Source organism: Sminthopsis crassicaudata, chromosome 3, assembly GCF_048593235.1.
Source record: "Sminthopsis crassicaudata isolate SCR6 chromosome 3, ASM4859323v1, whole genome shotgun sequence".
Lineage (NCBI taxonomy): Eukaryota > Metazoa > Chordata > Mammalia > Dasyuromorphia > Dasyuridae > Sminthopsis > Sminthopsis crassicaudata.
The window spans coordinates 599,178,183-599,197,758 of NC_133619.1; the positions used below are offsets into that span (position 1 = coordinate 599,178,183).

A 19,576-nucleotide genomic window follows, 5' to 3' on the forward strand; every position below is an offset into this window, starting at 1 on the left:
GCCTATGGGGAAAACAGTAATGTAAGATTGGGAAGTAAGAAGAGAAGGAGGAGGAGGAAGAAGATGGTAGTTTCCAAATGTCCTGCCCTGTCTGTGATCAGGACATTCCTAGGCCCCAGGGTACTTGTGACTGCTTTCAAGATCATCAGCCTTTGTATTCTTCCCCTTTCCTCATTCCCCCCTTTCCCTCTGGCATTGGACTGGGACACTGGGACACAGCACAGAATATCAGAAGAGATTAACACTTTGGTTGCTCTGGTTGAACAGCTTTCTTTTTTATTCCTCATTATAATGCAACTATGTATTTAACCAGGAGCTTTGAGTCACTTTATCCCCCAGATCCTTAGGATCCTGAATGGGAAGAAGGACTTCAGGATGAAAATGGCTCCCTTGTGCCTAGAAAGATACTGACTAAATCTCTTCTCTCACTGGTATCTCATTGGAAGAGAGAAAAGCTGGTATGAAAGCAGGTACGAGGTGCTAAATGATACTGACCAAAGGCTGGGAAGGGGGTTAAGTGAAAATGTTCACTGCACAGTGAATGAATTTCACTGGGGGCTGGGGCAAAGGGGCCAGAGATATGGCCCTTGGAATCAAACAGCACATATCTAGGTGGGACAAAAGGGCCACAGAAGGAGAAAGTGAAAACAGCCAACTCTGACACTTAATACTTCCTGGGTAACTTCCTAGAACACTGAAAGGAGGACATCCTGGTGAACTGGGGGTCAAAGAGGTTCCAGGGTTCAGCCCTTTTGATGGATTCCCCCAGAACAAATAAGCAAGCCAAAGTGTGGAGTCTAGTGACATCCACTGGGATAGATGGGGAAAAAGGTCAGTTTCCCACCCATGGAATCAAGGCTGTCACTTGGGGAGAAGAGGTGAAAGGCTCAGGAACTAGGAATAGTTTTGGTGGCCTTGAACAAATGCAGAAGATAATGGTGAAAGCAAGTTTTCTCTGGGCTCCCATTCTGCAGCAGAGGCCTGGACTGAACAAAGACAAGGCAGTCCTCCACTAGGAGGAGGTGTTTTCACACGGTTTGGCAGAGATGGAGAACAAAGAGCAGTAACTTCAAATATACTAGCATAGTAGGAGGTTGATTAAAACTATAAAAATTTTAAAAGGGAAATCAGAAGGAAAGCCTATCTCTCCTCCATAATACTATATCATGGAAGGCAGTAGTAAGTGAAAAGTTAAAATGACTCCCTGGGTTGTGAAGGGAGGAGGAAGGAGGAAGCAGAGGAGGAAGGAGGGAAAGAGGAGATGAAGGCATTGCCCAGATGCTTCCACAAAGGTATTCCAGGAAAAACAGAAAGTCAGGGAAGAGGAAGTTCTGGGGAGCCCGAGGTCTGACTTTCTGACTGACGCCCTTTTTTATTCCTTTACAATTTCTAAGAAAGGCAACAGGATTGTGAAAAGGCCTGCACCTGATATATTGGCAAACCTTTAATTCTGAATGGGAAAAGGGACCTCACCTAACTTAAGCCCAGAAAGGTAGTGGCTAAATATTTTAAATAATGACTTAGGGGTTTAGGAAAACAGGGTTATCGTTTAGCTAGGATCTGCCTACAAGTCAACAGCTCACCATCAAGCCACCGCCAGGGACAGAACACAAGAGAAAGGCCCATTAAATAACTATTTCCTAAGGCTCAAGAGGGAGACAAAGAAGTTTATAATCCATTTGGAGAGATTAATATACAAGAGAGGAGGCAAGTGCCAACAAAATGGCAACTTAATATGCTTCCACCTCTTTCCTCCGTTCACACACACCTCCCTCTCTTCTCACTGGGGATAAGGCCCATCACTCCTATGTAGGTGCCTCTCTATCTCAGTTCTCCCTCATCTTCCCTAAACTTGAGCACAAACCCCTGCAGATTAGCGTCAGATCAGATCATGGGGCTACTTCGGCTGATTTAGGAAAGGCTGGTTTTGGTGTTGTAGTCTCTGAGAGAACAGCCTTTCTGCTCATTAATAGAGGATAGAGCCCTGGACCTGGAGGCAGTTACTGTGTGACTCTGGGCAAATTATTTTGCCTCTGTTTGCCTCAGTTTCCTCAATTACAAAATGAGAATAGTGATAGCACCTGCCTCCCAGAGACCCTCTGAGAATCAAATGAGATAATATTTATAAAACACTATGCATGTTCAGTTGTAAAACAACTGATTAGGTAACTTAGGCCAGCTGATCCTAAAATAATAATCCTCTCTAAAGAATTCCCCACAAGAGACCATAAGGGGAGAGAGCATTCTGGAGACCACTGGAAGACAGAGCTTAGCCTGGAGGCCAAAGAAACAGAAAGCTGATTCTTGGTGCCTTGGAATGGCAGTATGACCTGGAGTGAATGAATCTTTGTGAATTGTTGGGGCAGGTATTCTTTCCATGGACACAGGGGACAAAGCTCTGTTTTAGGATTGAGAAATTCATTACTCGGTGAGAATAGCTTCTTAGCACCCCATCTCTCCTGAGTTAACTAACATAGTTCTTAGAGACAGACACACAGTATGAGTCTAGGCCCATCCTCAAATCCTTCTTGGCTTGAGCTCTACTAACGTGTTTGGAAGGGCTCCTCCAGCCAGAAAGAAACAAGGGAGTGGGGGTTCATCTGAGAGCAGCAGCTGAGCTGCAAACAGAAGCAGGAGGGTTCTAGAGGCTTCAGAGACACCCCAAGCAGCTGACTTCTGGGCCTGGTGAGGCCTCCAGAAGAGCCCTCCCAGAACAAGAGATTGGGGGGGGGAATGTAGGAGGAGCTCACAGCCTCCTATTCAGCAGCCAGCTTCTGAGAGCAGGAGTCTGAAGGAGGGCACTGCTTCGGCCATTCTTCTAACTTAAGACACAAGCCCTGACCAAATAGTCTGGTCAATGCCTGGTGTGTCAGGAGACATCCTGAACAACCTGAGTTTCAAAGCCCAGGTTTTTGTGCCATCTTAACCCCCCCACCTCCTGATGCCCCATATCACTTCCCTATCTTCATGCTGATATGTGGCTTTTCCTCCTTCTAAAATTAAAGAGGATATTCACCTCAGCAAAACCTACATTGAATGTAGAACTAAATACTGAACAGAGCCACCCCTGACCAAAATTACTGGGGCAGGTCTCAGTGGCCTGTGTGAGTGCTTCAAACAAGGGACTCTTTAAACATCCTAGTGGCTTCCTTCTGGCTCTTTTGGGAGCCCTCCCTGCAGGAGCTCTCAGGTGTCAACCTGGCCTCTCTCCTGGATGGACACCACCTGGCACCAATTTCTCTACATTCTATGCTCTACTCTGAAGTAATTCAATTAACATTTCTTAGTACTTAGAGAACTGTGCTAGGTAATGGGGGGGGAAGGTGGTTTCCTGGAGAAGGTAGCATTTGAGTTGGGCTTTAAAGGAAGGATATGAATTCAAGGAGGCCATTCCCCCCATTACTCCAAAAGCTCTTCTGCAGCCCTCATTTTCTATTGAGCTCCAGGCCTACCTTTTTTATGAGAGAAAAAATTTAAAGAAAAATTTAAGAAAAAAGAAAAAAGATTCTCTCTAGAAGTTCCACAGGCCTTTTCTATGTGTTTCCCCCAAAGCTTCCTGGAAGCAGGTGATGTCTCTACTTTTCTCTTTGTATCCCCAGAACGAAGTATGATGATTGGCTGACAGCAAGCACTTAATAATAAATGACTTTCATCCATTCATTCATTTATCTCAAATTCAACATGTCTAAAACAGAACATGTCTTCCCCCCTAAAACTTAACCCCTTCCTAACCCTTATTTTTGTAAAGGGCACCACCATCCTTCTTTATGGATTTAGATGGTCAGTGACCTCAAGGTGGAGCTGGCCCCAAGCTCCAACAACAGCTCCAAGGCAGCCTTGGCTACGGGAAGCTGGCGGCAGCCTTGTATGTCATTATCAAGAGGGCTGATGCAGCATAGTTAACCTGTCTACAACTGAATGCCCACAAGAAAAATGTGCTTCAACAATGAGATGCAGATCCATCATGCTTTGTAGTGGGCAAAAAGAAGAAATGACAGTCTTGCTCTATACTTGGGCCTGACCACTGGAATTTACCATCTAGCTAGCCACCATGCCTACCTTAATATTCTGTCTCTCCCCTATTAGATAAGCAGGAATCATCTCACTTTTCTATATGTCTCCCCAGGGCTCACCCTGGTGCTCTGCAAATACTTCAATATTTCGAGTGCTTCATAAATGCTTCATTTGTTCTCTTTTCAAAAGCCCCATGCTGAGCTTCCAAAGCTGACTAAAGTTGGTCTGATTAGATGACTTCCCCTCTCTCACAAAGATGTCTAGCTTCTGTCACAGAACACCAGGAATACAGGAATTGTTCCCACTCTGTTGTTGTATCCATAGCACCTAGCATAGGGCCTGGAATAGAGAAAGCACTTAATAAATATTTTACTCACCTACCTCCTACCTGCCTGCCTGATAAGACAACATTCAAATGATTCCAGTTTTCAGAGATTGACTTTAGTCATTGGAAATGGGAGCATGTTGTCTTTTATCACCCTTAACTGTCCACTTTCCTTTTTCTGCTGGTGGTTTGAGATCTCTGTGCACCCAGAGATCCAGGTTCATCCCTGCCTCCCTTTCACTTTTAGCTTTATTCTCCCAATCTCCACCCCCATTGCCACTGCCACTGCCTGAGCTCAGGCCCTTAGCCCATGACTGGTCTTACTCTCCTTCCAGGCTCTCCTACACAACTCTCTGATCATGAAATTCTCTTGCAAAACCTTGTGATGTTTCCTCAAACACCCATCTGTTAGGAGTCCTTGGTGCTAGTCTGTCCTTGTGCTGACAGTAGAAACGATTTAGATGGCATGGTGCCTTGGCCACAACTGCTAAGTGTCTAAGGCTGCATCTGAACTTCTAGCTTTCTAAGCCAGGTACACACTCTGTCTGATGCCTCTCTCCACTGAACAGCAACTCCTTCTCCTGAAATCCCCGAGCATCTGCTCTTCTTAAGCCTAAACTACTGCCTCATCATCTCTTGCAGGGAGAATGAAGGCAATTCATTTAGTACTCCCTTCCCTTCTCAATTCCACACCAAATTACCCCTCCATCAATCTCAAGTCTTTCCTCCTTTTTTCCAATCTTTGGGGAAGGAGTGGACCTCTTCTAACCCCTCTGCTTGTGCCCCTGTCTCTATCCTCTCCCATCTCCTCCCAATAAAATGATCTTTTAATCATCCCCTCTTTCCTTGGTTCAAAAAGTTAGAGACACTCTCTTTGCTTTTAAGATAAAATACAAATTCCCTCTTTTTCCCCCCCTTTTTGGGAGAGAAGTTTTAAAAAATTCTTTGCTACTTTTCCAGGCTACATTCCACACAGGACGGACTTCCCTTAATCCTAAACTGACTGACTTTTTGTCTCCAGATACAACATTCCCTCTCGTACTTCTGTGCCTTTTGGAACCTCCTGCTCCCTACAAAGCTCAAACCAAGGGCCATTTTCTTTAGGAAGCTTTTGCTGATTTCCCCAGTAGTTAAAGCACCTTCCCACTACCCCTCTAATCACTACATATTTATTTTGTAAAGTGCATTTTACAAACTGGCATTTTACAAAAGCCAGTATTTACTTATCTGTGAGTATCTTGTAAACCTCCCCTACCCAAAGAGAAATAAACCCATGAGGGCAAGGATTACCTCACTTTTATTTTTGTATTCTCTGCACCTAGCACAGAATAGGCTTTTATTAAATATTGGTATATCGACTGATTGTTCTTTCCACTATGTCACATTTCAGTCACAGATTGTTGGCTGCCCCTGTCCTGGCCACCACTGCTCTCTCTGCTGCCTTCACTCAACAACCTCATTTCCTTTGAAGCTCACCTATCTAGATCCTCGTCATGGTCATCTGCCAATTCACAGTTCATTCTTTCTGAAGGTATTCTGTACCTGTCTCATAGCCTTCTCTATCAAAGTTCCTGCCTGCTTCTTTGAATACTTCAAAACATATGTTGATGTCCTCTCATACAATTTCCAATTCATGGATCTTTTCAACTCCCAAGACCTAAACTTTCATACCACTTCAAACATAAAGAGATGTTCATGGTTCTATCTCCAGGATCCATAGCCCTGAAATTCTCTATTCATAAACTCCTCTCCTTTTGCCTCATCCTACTACTACTAATTGATATTCATCATAATCTTTGGTCACTCCATTCTTCCTGGTACTCTGCTAATTCTCTTCTCTTCACAGTCTTGATCTAGTCAACTAGTTAAATTATATTTGCTCTCCTTACCTTTGAATTTCCTTGCTCTTTTTTATCTATCGTTACTCATGGCTCATCAAACTAACACCTTTTGGGTCACACCCAGCATCTGCCTTCTCTGATCAATGGTGCTGATTGGGACCATTACAGATTTATGTTACACTTAATCTGAACCGGGCCTTCACCATTGTACAGGGATGTGAGATGAAGTGCTGGACAGATATTAGGGCTGACACGCAGAAGTGTGTCTCTCCGACACACTTTCCTGTTTCAAATCTTCTCTAGTGTCTCCAAGCCTCCTACATGACTTCTTCCTCATTTTCACATAGCAGAACCTCTCGTCTTCTATTCTTTAATGAGGAAACGGAGGCAATTCATTATAAACTCTTCTTTTGTTACACCTCAAAAACTCTCTGCATCACCCTCCATTCTCTCCTTTACCCCAGTCTAACAAAAAAAGCAAGCCTTTTCCTTGCCAAGGCTGAACCCTTCATCCTATCCTTTATTATTTCTTTCAGAAGCTTACCACCTCAATCATTATCCTTTTCCTGTCTTCCATGTCTTTCTACAGGCACTTCCCATGCTATTAAAAGCATGCCTCGGTTCCCCTCATTCTTAAAAAAGCCTTCATTTAACACTGCCATTTCCTCAACCCATCATTGTCTCTTTTCCTTTCACAGCTACTCTAGAAAAAGTCATCTATGCTCATTGCCTCCAGTTTGTCACTTTCCATTCACCATTCAGCCCTTTGTGATCTGGCTTCTAAACTCACTAACCAAATTAAATTCTTCCTCTAAAATTTTGAAATTAATTTTATTTTATTTTTCAGTTCTGAATTATCTACTTCCCCACTCCTCCTTTCATACACTGAGAAAGCAAGAAAAACAAAACTTATTACAAATATGTTAAGTGAAACAAATTTCCTTATTAGCCCCTCCGTTCCATCCCAATATGTTTCAGTCTGCACCTCTTCTCTAGAGATGGTTAGTATATTTCATCATGAGTCTTCTGGAACTGGGGTTGGTTGACCAGAATTCCCCAAGATAATTCAAGTTGTTGACCAACTATTTTTTAACTGTTCAAAGTCTGATGCTATCCCAATCCTGCTCACAAAGGTTCAGTGGCTCACTACTGCCTTTAAGATAGAACACTACCTACGTCACAGTCTGTTCCATCCAGATTTATTTCACAATTATCTCCTTCTTTATTCCAATCCAGCCAAAATGGATGACTTTCCATTGTGTGACACTGTTCTTCCTCCTTTGTGTCCTATCTGTCCAAAGTTTCCTGGATCCATCATCCAGGACTAAGATCCTGCTTAGAGATGTCCCTTTGAGAGGTCTCTGGCTCCTCTTCCCTTCTCTCTCTTCATTCTCTCTGGGCAACAGAATCAGTTTCCATGGGCTCAATTATTATCTCTAGATGAATCCCAAATCTGCATGTCAGTCCTAATATCTGTCCAGCACTTCATTCCCATAAGGAAGTCTCACAGGCATCTGAAATAGAACTATCTAAATGAAAACTTGTTATCTTTTCCCTCTTAAAACCACCACTTCTCACAATTTCTCTGTTTATTTTGTTTGGGGCACCACCACCAGTCCAGTTACCTAGGTGCACAATTTCAGAAAGTGTGCCAGAGAGGCAATATGAAAAAGAAAAGAGCTGCTGTGCAGGGGTTATCCTCAACCTTCCTGTGTCCCTCACTTCCAATTTTCAACCACTGACCAAGTCTTGTAGATTCTACCTCTATGACCCTTACTTACTTAGTACTTCTCTGTATTATCATGACAGATTCTCAATCCTATTTTCTAGAGGAAATTAATTCTAGTGCCTTCCATCTTTTAATTATTTTCTCTTTATCTGGCAGATAATTTGGTTGCACACATAATTGTTTCTGTTATCTCCCCCACTGGATAAGAAGTTCCTCGAGGGCAGGAACTCTTTTTTGCCACCTTTTGCATCTCCAACACTTAGCACATAATAGATGCCTAGTAAATGTTTACTGACTGACAAATGACAATAGCAATGGTGCAATGGTAAAATGAATATGGAATTAAGGAAATATTGTTCAAATTTCAGCTCTGCTCTTACCACCAGTGTGATCTTGAGCAAGCCATTAACCATTTTATGCTTCCTCACCTATAAAATGAGAAGGCTGGACTAGATGCTTGCTAAAGTGCTTTAAAGCCCTAGATTGATGATACATGATCCCTAGTTAAGAAGGCTCATTTTCCTGAGTTCAAATTTAACTTTAGACACTTACTAGCTGGGTGACTGTGGGCAAAACACTTGTTTGCCTTAGTTTCCTCATCTGTATAAAGACCTGGGGAAAGCAATAGCAAACCACTCCAGTCTTTTTGCCCAGAAAACCCTAAAAGAGGCTGTTGAGGGCGGTAGCCCCTTGATATTCCTTGTTTGATCTCCAACTTCCTTTGGGACTTGGACCTTTGATACAAGATCTGGTCAAACTAGTTTGGGCTATCTGAACTGGTTGGGGTTTTACAGCCCCCATTCTAATCTGCTCAGATAGACCAAATGGCATCAGGAAATTCCTTTTTGGGAAGAGACTTCTGTCTGTCCCCAAAAGATAACAAGAGAATCCTTATCTTATTTACATCACTCTCCCGAACCTCCTTACATCACTGCATCTGAATGATTGTGCTCTTGTATAAAACAGAGTCCTCAAAAATCTATTCTTTGCAAAACTGGCCTTGTACCATGCAGCCATTTTGCCCACTGGCTCTCCAGTGTTTCCATTCTAATCAATAAAGACTAGCATTAAGCATACAGCATTAAGTAGCAAATTCCTTTCCTGCCGAACCTGCCCTTGGTTACTTTGGGGAAGGAAGGAGAGAGAGAAAAGGAACTGACCTATCTCGGTTTAGAACCTCAGTTTACTCCTCATCAAGGCTATGAAGAATGGAACACAAATGACATGACTAAACAACACCAATAATAACAATTTTGTAGAAGTAGAAATCAGGGCCCAGAAAGAGTCGTTAATCTGCTCAAGTTCATCCAACTCATCAATGACAGAGCTAAAGCCTGAACTTGAATTTTCATTGTTTAATGAAACTTAAATCCTCAGTATATGGGTTATTATTTTTTAAATATCCTGCAGGTAGAACATCAACCTTCCTATTCCATAAGAGAGAAGCTACTCAGTGTTGAAAAAGAGAAGGACCTCCTGTTGGGCTCTGGTGCTTCCTGCCTGGTTTGCCTAGTAGTAACTAATGGAGAGAGGAAGGCAGCACCCACCTTCTTTCTTTTCCGGGAAGTATTTTCCGTTTGTACAGATTTTTCCCCTCCCTCAGTTTCTGCCGTTTCTTCTTCCTCCTCTTCAGGTACTAGGCTGTATTTGGTGCCTCCTGGTTGCATGAAGCAGTCCTTGGCAAAATGACCTGTGGGAAAAATGTGGGAGAGGTAGGAGATGAAGCTGGCCCTCCCCACTTTAGTTGGCAGGTGAGTCTTTCCCTAGAGGACACATCGAGAAGAAGTCAGAAGCAAAGCTCTAGTCAATGGATGAACTCCTATATTTCTTATAATTCTTAAAGCCTGAGAAAACTGGACAGGAAGGCTGGGCTGCTTTGACTTTGGAAAAGGCAAGAGCCATTTGAATAGTGGCATCTCTATCCCTCCATTAGCACTGGAGCCTATTGATTTTTAAAGCAGTCTTTTGGAACTTTTAGCAATGGAAAGCTACAAATGAGTATGAGGTATCTCCGCAGAGGAAAATAGGGGCAAGAAGTTAGGTCTAGATTATGTTTTAGCCACCAGACCTAGAAAAGAAGATCCCAATCTTATCCCTGGGGGGGGAGGGGGCAAAAACCTAAAACACTAATCACTAAACAGCCTGGTTACCTCCTGTTACGGCATAATTCTGCTTCCCATTATTCTATTTTGCCTCCTTCCATGCCTGTTTTCCTTCTTGTCCTGAGTCTATAGATACAGGCACTTTGATACATGACTGTCACTGCTAGGACAGTCCTATACATAAAATGAAAGGGTTTCTTCATGCCTTCTATCACTTCCCTGGGGAATTACATTAGCCAACCCCAAAGCCACAAAGAAACTACTCAGAGCAAGTCAGCCTCATCAACTGAAATAGGAACAATCATGGTGTAATGCAGGGATTTAATAGATTCCTAAGGGGACCATGGACAGACTTCAGGGGGTTTATGAAGTTAGATGGAAAAAAGATTACATCTTTTTATTTGCCAACCTCTAACTGAAATGTAGCTTTTCCTTTAATTTTAGAATTCCCCACATTCTCCAAACCTAAACAAACAGAAAATGAAACATTCTTCTGAGGCCCATAAACTTTTTCAGCCTCTCAAAGAGCCTTATGACTCTGTTAAGAGAGTTAAGAGTCCCTATTATAAGAAAAGAGAACTAGACTCAGGCCAGAGGACCCCGTTCAAATCCCAGCTTGGCCATTGGCTCCCTGTGAATTTGCTGAAATCAGTGAATCTCTAGGACAAGGAATTTCCTCTTCTGCATAACTGGGAAACAATACTTGGTCTACTATCTCCCTCCTATGACTGTTATACAGATTCAAATTAGAGTGTGAACATACATAAATTTTTTCCAGACCTGTGAGGTCATTACACTGGGAAACTGTCAGTGAACGGTTCCCTTTCCATGTGGAGGAGAACTTTATGAGTCCACCTTAGAGGCCTTAAAGAGTCCATCTGGAACACTGAAAATTAAGTGATGGCCAGCGTCACACAGCCAGTTTATAGCATGGGTAAGTTTGCATCTACAGATTTTCTTGATTCCAAGCCTAACTCTCCATGTCAGTTATAATTATTACTTAGAATAAAAACTCAACATGAAATTTCCTCTGATCTGAGCCATGTTCACACTCCCTCTGAAGAGGTCAAAGAATCTTCTCTCTCATAGGTCAATTTTCCCTTCTTAGAACTGACATGATATAAACAGGGACTTCTGAACCTGAAAATTCAAGCTGGGACATAAATTTGTCATTAGTCACCAGAAAAGCCAAAGGGAGGAGAAAAACAACAACAACAATTATTTCAGAGGGATGAGCGCTTGAAGTAGAAGTAGAAGGGCTGACAAATTCAATTAACTTTGAAGGTCAGAAACTGACAGAGACAAATGCTGGAGGGGCCAAGAAAACAGAGACACTAATGCACTGTTGGTGAAGAGGGTGAACTGATCCAACCATCTTAGAGAGAAATTTGGAATTATTCCCAAAGGTCTGTAAAAATGTCCATACTCTTTGCTTCAGCATACCACCATTAGTCGAATCCCCAAAGGATCAAAGGAAAAGGAAAATGACCAATTTGTAAAAAACTATTTATAACAGCTCATTTTTGATAATTCGAAAATGAGGGGAAGCCCATCAAGTGGGGAATGGATGAACAAGTTGTGGTACATGGTTGTGATGGAATACCATTGTGCTATAAGAAATAATGAGCAGGGTGCTTTCAGAAAAAACAAAAACAAAAACAAAAAACAGGAAAAGACTTATATGAACTGATGCAAAACGAAGTGACCAGAATCAGAACATATGATGATCAATTGTAAAAGACAATTTCAATCCATGACAATTTGAAAGGACTGATGATGAAAATTGTCTCTATTTCCAAAGAGAGAACTAAACCCTGGGAGGCCTTCCCATTTTCTGTCATTGTGTTAGGAAATAAAAGATGTTCTTTTATCTTCTTTGCTTTGCCCTTGTAAAGGCATTACCCATGCATATGCTTTGTGAATAAAAAGCTTTAATAAAAATAAATAAATATGTATTTTTATAAAACTAGAAGGAACCTGAAAAATGAATTAGATGGAAAAATGGCATCCTCAATGTGAGAAACTGTGTTCAGAGCCTGGAATTTCAGGAGTTTAAGAAAAAAGTGAAGAATAAAAAGTCTTCTCCTGGAGAAGACTTCTAAGCATAAGAGAGAGAGACAGAGAAAGAAAAAGAAAGGGAGAGAGGGAGAGAAAAGAATCACAGAGAAATAGAGGAATACAGAAAGGGCTGGAGGGAAAGGAGAGAAGGATGGAGAAGTTCAGGTGGAATATAAACCCTCCTTACCTTTGCAGCCACATTTCTTGCAAGTTGTGTTTAAGACAGCCTCGAGGATAATCTTCTGCCCTGTATAATCCTTGAAGGACCTCTTCCGCCTTTCTTCTTGGCTGAAAGGAAGCAAGATCAACATTAGCTGTGGTTCTCTCAAGAGAATGAGTTGAAAGAGCTTTTGTAGATTCTAGTCTCTCTTTGCTACTGGTTTGATGGTAGAAGACAGAGACAGTACGACCCATTCTCAAGCAAAATATATCAAAATAATAGATGGTAGGGAACAGGCTAAAGAGAGGTCTTGTGGGAAATGTAGGTGATGAGCTTCAATCCAGGAAAGCCTCTACAATCACTTCCCAAGACAGAATGGTATGGGCACAAGTGTCCTCATCCTTATTTTTTAAAGTGTGATTACTAAGCTACTGAAAGCTCTCAGCACCCTCAGCCCAATGCATCTTATCACAGGAGAGATGTTCCCCAATGAAATGTAGTTAAAATCATTATTTATGATACAAAACTACTTGTTTTCATGGGTCTCATCTGAATGGAGAACAAAATTTTTTGTTGGTTTTTGTTTTGTTTTATTTTGGTAAGGAAACTTGAAGCTTTAAACAACAATGAAAGAGGATTTTGGCAATTTAACTCTTATTTAACCATGCACTCAATCCCTCTGCTCAGCATTCTGCTTCAGATCTCAGATTCCCGTCCTCTGCCCTAGGATATATAGGAATGAGATCAGATATCTGGTATGGATCCACAGGAAATAATTCTCTAAATAAAAGGTAAAGCCTAGCTCACTTTGAATACAAACTTGGGAATCAAGCATAATTCCCAGGTCTCTAATTGGGTAATTTATTTACATTTCCCTGGACCTCAGTTTCAACTAATCAATCAATCAACACATATTTATGGATACTTACTATGTGCAAGGCATTGGGGATAGAGATACAAAGAATGAAACAAAATCTTTTTCACTTGCTTAGCCAAATTTAGCTAGAATCATTTGCAAATCATAGGTCAAAAAGTATTCAGTATAACCAAATTCAAGACTCTGGATTTTGATAGATTACAGGTTAAATAATTTCTCCCACATAATACTCAATTCAATCAAGCAAATTAGACATCTTGCTATTTTCCAAACAGACCAGCTGATTTCCTGTTCTTTGCCTTTAGATGTTCCTATTGGAAATGTAATTTTATGTGCTTAGATCCCCGAACACTTCAAAACCCAACTAACAGTGGGTCCTTCATGATTGCCCTAGTTAGATGTTTGTTCTTAGCACATTTTCTTTACCACCACACATCTTTCTCAGAGTTTGAGATCATAAACTTCAAGAGTAGGGACTTCATGCTTGCTTGCTCAGAGGCAGATCTTAGATAAGATAAATGCTTGCTGAAATACTGCTGTTTACAACAAGCTACATGTGAAAGAAGCCCCCTGCCTGAACCCTGGGAGCCCTTCCCATTTTCTGTCATTGTGTTAGGAAATAAAAGGTGGTCTTTTATCTTCTTTGCTTTGCCCTTGTAAGGGCGTCTCTGGTAAACCTCACTGCTTCATTAGGCTGCCTCAACTATAGCTCTAGGAAGGGAAAATAATTGATGAGAATGCAGTTAACCAGTAGCCTATGTGTAAATCATGCCCCCAGAGTCTTGAGTTATAATGGGTTTCTAGTCTAACTGGCATGTAATCTGCCAATATCCAGTATTATCAAAAAACGGAGAAATAGGAAAATCATCAGGAGGCATGTGAAAATCCCTAAACACAAAGCAATTTAGCCAAAGTATTATCACAGTAACTAAAATAACCAAATGGATCTCCTGAGACAAGAAAGAGTTGGTGGGACTACTCAACAAAGAGCAATTCATTGGAGCAATCTGGACCATGACAAGGGCAGATGATACAGGTAATAAGAGACTGGGGATTGGAATTCATGTCCTCTGACCCCAAATCAGTGGAATCAGTATTCTGCTTCAAAACTGGCCAAAAAGCTCTGATGCTTCAGAGCATCTTCAAACAAATTGCAAGGAAGACCCAGGAAAGGCTCCATTGCAAAGACCAAACTGTAATAGGAATCTGGGTTTTAACTTTCACTAGGTTAAGAATCAGGGAGAGGGCAAGTATCCTGTGTCTCCCCTTCCTCGATTCTTAATGTAGGCTGCTTAATGTTCTCCGTATTTTTGGGGGGGTTTTTTTGGTAAAGAAACCTGAAGCTTGAGGTCTATGTACAGATTGGATGAGATAGATGGGAAAAATATTACATTTTTATTTCAATATAATTCTGTACATTATATTTCATGTATTAAAAAAAAAAATTATTCTGAAAGGGTCTACAGACTATAGTCTACCCAAGTGGTTCAGGATACAAAAATGGCAAAGGATCCTGGTCCAGGAGGATGTCTAGGAGTAATATTAAAAACTTAACTACCTAAGTAAATGTAAGGCAGGGTCCTTACATTTGTAAGTGCTCCCCAAACCCGGTGAAAAAAAATCTGTTTTACTCCTAAAGTCAGGAGTACCCCTACACATGTGCACCTCAATTCCCTTTCTGATGGTTTTAACTCCAAGTCACAGACACGATTAGTGTCCATAGGATAGAGACAGAGCAGGATCACAAAGTCAAATATTGGTCAACAAGCTAATTCAAAAGACAAAAAAGAGCTCAAAAAGGTTGAGTGGAAGGCTAATTTTTTCTGACCTAATAAATCATTTAACTTACTCAGTAATGATATTGTTGGGGTCAAGGTCTTTTCCAGTGCCTTGGTTGACAACTTTCATGGAAAGGGACAGCTTAACCTTGTCATCTTTCATCTATAGGAAGCAAAAGCAGAGTCATCAAAAAGAGCTCAACCACATCAAGAGATTTACTAGTGACAGTGATAGCTTGCAAATTACTTGGCAAAGTGCATTCACCTAAATCATCAGCATCAAAAACATCTACTGAGTATCTATCATGAGGGTGGGGCACTGCTGTCAGTGTGGAGGTTGGGGGAGCTATGCATAAAGAAGCACAAGAAACCATTCTGCCTCCCAAGAACCTACCCTCCAGTTGAGGAAACCAGACATATAAAGCTGTTACTGGGAACTAGGTTTTGAAGGTAGAGCAGAACTTAGAAAAATGGAGAGGAAAAAGGAAGGCATGAATTTCAATAGACTTGGGATGGTAAATGCCATCCATTTCCAGAAGGAGAACTATGGAGACTAAATGTGGATTGAAACAGTATTTTCAACTTTTTTCTTTTATTTTTCTCTTTCTCTTGTTTTTTTTTCCCCCCTTTTGATCTGATTTCTCTTGCACATGACATATATGGAAATATGTTTAAAAGGACTGTACAGATTAAACCTATCTTCCATTGCTTGTTGTCTTGGGAATGGGAGTAGGGAGACAGAAAAATTTGGAACACAAAGTCTTACAAAAATGAATATTGAAGAAAATAAAGCAGGAAAACATGCAAGAAAGGAAGGATAACATAAACACGTACATATAATGGGATGAACACAGCAGGTTCAGAAGCAAGGATGAGACTAATCTATCTAAAAAGGCAGGGTCCTGCAGGGAAGGGAGGTGAAGAAGGTTGGAAAGTAGGAAGAGAATATGACATGTGTTCTCAGACACGGTCAATGTCTTGATTTCATTTGCTTCATTATACATATTTGTTATAAGGGAGGTTTTCTGTTGGTGAGGATGTGGATTAGCAGCTAGTAATAGAAATGAAAAAATCAGCAATAAAACATTTTTTCAAATGTACAGAAGAAAGAAATATGCATGGGGACATAGTACTACTTTGTTAAATAAATATCTATATATAAATATATTTTAAAATTATATGGAATAGAAATGTATGGTTTCTTATACAAACTTCTACCCTGTCTTTGGCATTTTCAGATGTTTGGTGATGGCTAAGTTTACATTAAAAAATAAATTTTTAAGAAAAAGAAAGTATAATTAGAGGTCTAGAGCTGGATGGGACCTTAGAAATCAACTGGACCAATCTCATTTTATAAATAATTTGAGGGTCAGGGAAGCTAAGTTGCCCAAAATTATAACACCAGAGTCAGGATTTAAACCCAGGTCTTTAGATTCATAAGCCCATGCTCTTTATATGCTTCTTAAGTAAAGAGCAATCATTTATATAGTCTTCTGTAGATAACTAAGAATTTTTTTTCTATCATTGTCACGACTTTTAGTTGCCAAGGATTGGATAGCATCTGGTCAGATACATTAGGTGATGCAATGATAACCACAGTGGATTTGGAATTAAAGAACCTGGATTTGAACACAGACTCTGCTGATTCCTACTTATGTAGCAGCCTTCAGCAATCTCTCTGGGCCTGAGTTTATCATTTGTAAAATGAGGGTGTTGGCCTTCAGGGTCACCTAAGATCTCTTTCAGCTCTTGACTGGTGTAACTTAAATCAAGGTGTCTAGATTTAAGGCACTCTGATCCCACTGCCCTGTGATCTTACGATTCCTTTGTGTCCATGTCTGGTCTCAATATAAGCTTGTCTTGAACACCCTGAGCAAGTATCCTTTCAAAGAAGGCCCAGTATAAATATCTGACATCATCCAAACTTGAAATAGATTGGCCTGATAATATTCTTAGGTCATGACAAAAGCTGTGAGAATGGCAACAAATATTCATTTATTTACTTCCTGGGGATAGAATAGTCTAGTGACTTTTTTTTTTTTTTTTTTTTTTGAGCTAAAAGAATTCACTATGTATTTGCAAAACTTTTGGAGTCTTGGCTGGACAAAGGGGAAATGAACTAAGGAACATTCTAAGATTCCTTCAAGCCTAGAGAGTCAGTGAATGTCCAAGTTAAGTAAGTACACCCAATCCTTCTGGTGTGGAAATGGAAGCTGGAAAGGAGACGATACCATAGTTGCATAGCTCAAAAGCAAAATCACCCACTCTGAGAAGATGACCAGTCTGTCAGCTTCAGCTGAGAATCAAGTCATCATTCTTCCTACTCCTTTATATTCCTTCCCACTTGCAGAAAAGGCACAGAATTTTACCTCTCGGCCGATAAGCTTCACCCATACTTTGTCACCGACATCCACTATCTCAGAGGGCTTGTCCACTCGACAGGATGACATGTGGGTTCGATGGACCAGGCCTTGAAACAAAAAAAGGGAAACATTTAATACATGCCTGGTACCTGATCACTAGTCAAGGGGGAAATCACAAAGGAAAACCAATGTGATCTTATACATGTGCTGTCCATGATCACAGAAGAATCCAGAGAAAAGTACTAGGCCCCAAAGTCAAACACCCACAGGAAAATAATTTTTTAAAATTAATATGATGTTTTCACATCACCTATATTTCACATCCCTGTTTTCTTCCCAAAAAGCCACCTTCTATAATAAAGAACCCTCCGACATTTCAGCAAAATTAACCAACATATTAAGTATGATATTATATGCAGAGTTATAGAGTCCTGCAACTTTGAAAATAAGTTGAGGGAGGTATTTTCTTATGTCTTTTCTTTGTGATTGATTTGCTTATTGTAGTTTCACCTTATTCAGTTTTTGATGATTTTGCTTTAGTTTAAAATATATTTTAAAAAATTTTTGTTACATTTTGAGTTCTAAATTGGCTGCCTCCCTCCCTCCCCATCCTAAAGAATGACACCATTTTATCACACACATGTAAAACATACTATATGTACTTCTATTTCTCTGAAAGTAAATAGTATCTTCTTTCATAAGTCTTTTGTAGTTGATTTGAATATGTATAATACTGAGAATAGCTTAGTTAAAACTAAATTAAATTTTAAAAATTATATTTTAAGCTCTAAATTGTCACTTTAGTTCTTTCCATTCACATTGCTATTATTTTGTACACTGTGTCCTTGGTTCTGCTTACTTCACTTTGCATCAGTTCTTTGTTCTTTTTACATTTTTGTATCAGTATCTCTTTCTAGTACTCATTAGTTTCATTGCTTCTTACAGAATAGAAATATTTGACTACAGCCCTGCCCTACCATCTTTCTAACTAGTCCCCAGTAAATGAGTATCTACTTTGTTTCCAGCAGAAAATTCTTAAGAAACTGTTCATTTTAATCTTTTGACACTTAATCTTGTTTATACACTGGAGGAGCAGGCTTAGCCCACTCACGGGTATAATAAACCCATATTGGTACAAGGTGTCCTACTTGAGTGCCTATTAAAATGCATTCAGACAACTTGAAGAAATTCTTGACATTTTTCAATCCAGACACAAAAGAATTTGCTACACTAATATAAAGGATCACCTGACTGTACAATACTCTGTTAAGGTTAATTTACTTCACAACTTCTATCAGTAATGGAATAGAAAGAGAATGAATCTAAAATGTTAATCCACAGTTCCAGGCAGAAAGCTGTCCAAATGAGAATCCACCCTTATCTACTGTTGTTCAGTCATTTTTTCAGTCGTGTCCAACCTTTTGTGACTTAATTTGGGGTTTTCTTGGCAAAAATCTTCTCCACCTCATTTTATAGATGAGAAAACTACAGCAAAAAAGAGTTAAGCAACTTGTCCAGGATGACACAGCTAGTAAGAACCTTAGGCCAGATTTGAACTCAGGAAGATGGGCTTTCCTAACTCCAGGATCAGCACCCGATGCACTATGGCATCACGTAGCTGTTAACTCTATTTTTAGGGCTCTCAATTACCAGAGAAGTTGCCACTAACTGAATGCAGTATTGCTGGAGCTCTCCCACTGGAGAACTATGGCTACTTTTATCCCAGTAGCTCTACTCCAACGTCCATTAAGGTAGAAACTCCTTGAAGTCTGGTGCTTGACCTCTTTGAGATCTGGCAACTCTAGAGTGAAAAAAAAAAAAGGGGGACCACATACCCAACAACACAAAATAAATTTATGGAATGGAAATAATGCTGGAAAAGATGACTTGGTTTGAGCTTTCCCAAAGGATTAGCTAAAGAGTGATTTCTTAATCCAGTACTGTGAACATGGTACTTAGTTTCTTTGTCTATAAAGGGAGAGAATCACCACAAAGTGAGGAAGTAATTACTCAGTGACAAAATAAATCAGTTGCAGACCAAAGGAGTAGGATTCACTGAGTTTCTAGTTAATTGCTCATCTCTTCGAGTCCAGCTGTCCTGTCCTACAGAGATTCACCCCTAGGCAACCAGATTTGGATGAATGAAAAAAGGCACCTTGCCTGAAATCTGTGCTGTAAATTAGCTCCCTAGAAGCTGGCTCTTCTCTAAAAAGTTCTTTCTCCCCCAACTGAACCAAAGTGTATCAGGATCAGTTCCTCCAATGATTCCTCTACATATCAAGGCAAGGCAGGTAAGAATGCAAGGGACAACAGCAGCAGGTGGATTAAA

General features: G+C 40.5%; 1 protein-coding gene across 3 annotated transcripts in view; it reads right to left on the bottom strand.

The window, feature by feature from the left end:
* The window catches only part of ZCCHC17 (zinc finger CCHC-type containing 17), a 47,469-nt gene that overhangs the window by 2,753 nt on the left and 25,140 nt on the right, over positions 1-19,576 (bottom strand). For all 3 annotated transcript variants that reach the window (XM_074305527.1, XM_074305528.1, XM_074305530.1), the window contains 4 exons: positions 17,254-17,354; positions 14,956-15,047; positions 12,257-12,357; positions 9,457-9,599 (listed from right to left, as the gene is read on the bottom strand). In XM_074305527.1, coding sequence (XP_074161628.1) covers positions 9,457-9,599; positions 12,257-12,357; positions 14,956-15,047; positions 17,254-17,354 — 437 coding nt within the window. The remainder of the gene's footprint in view (positions 1-9,456; positions 9,600-12,256; positions 12,358-14,955; positions 15,048-17,253; positions 17,355-19,576) is intronic.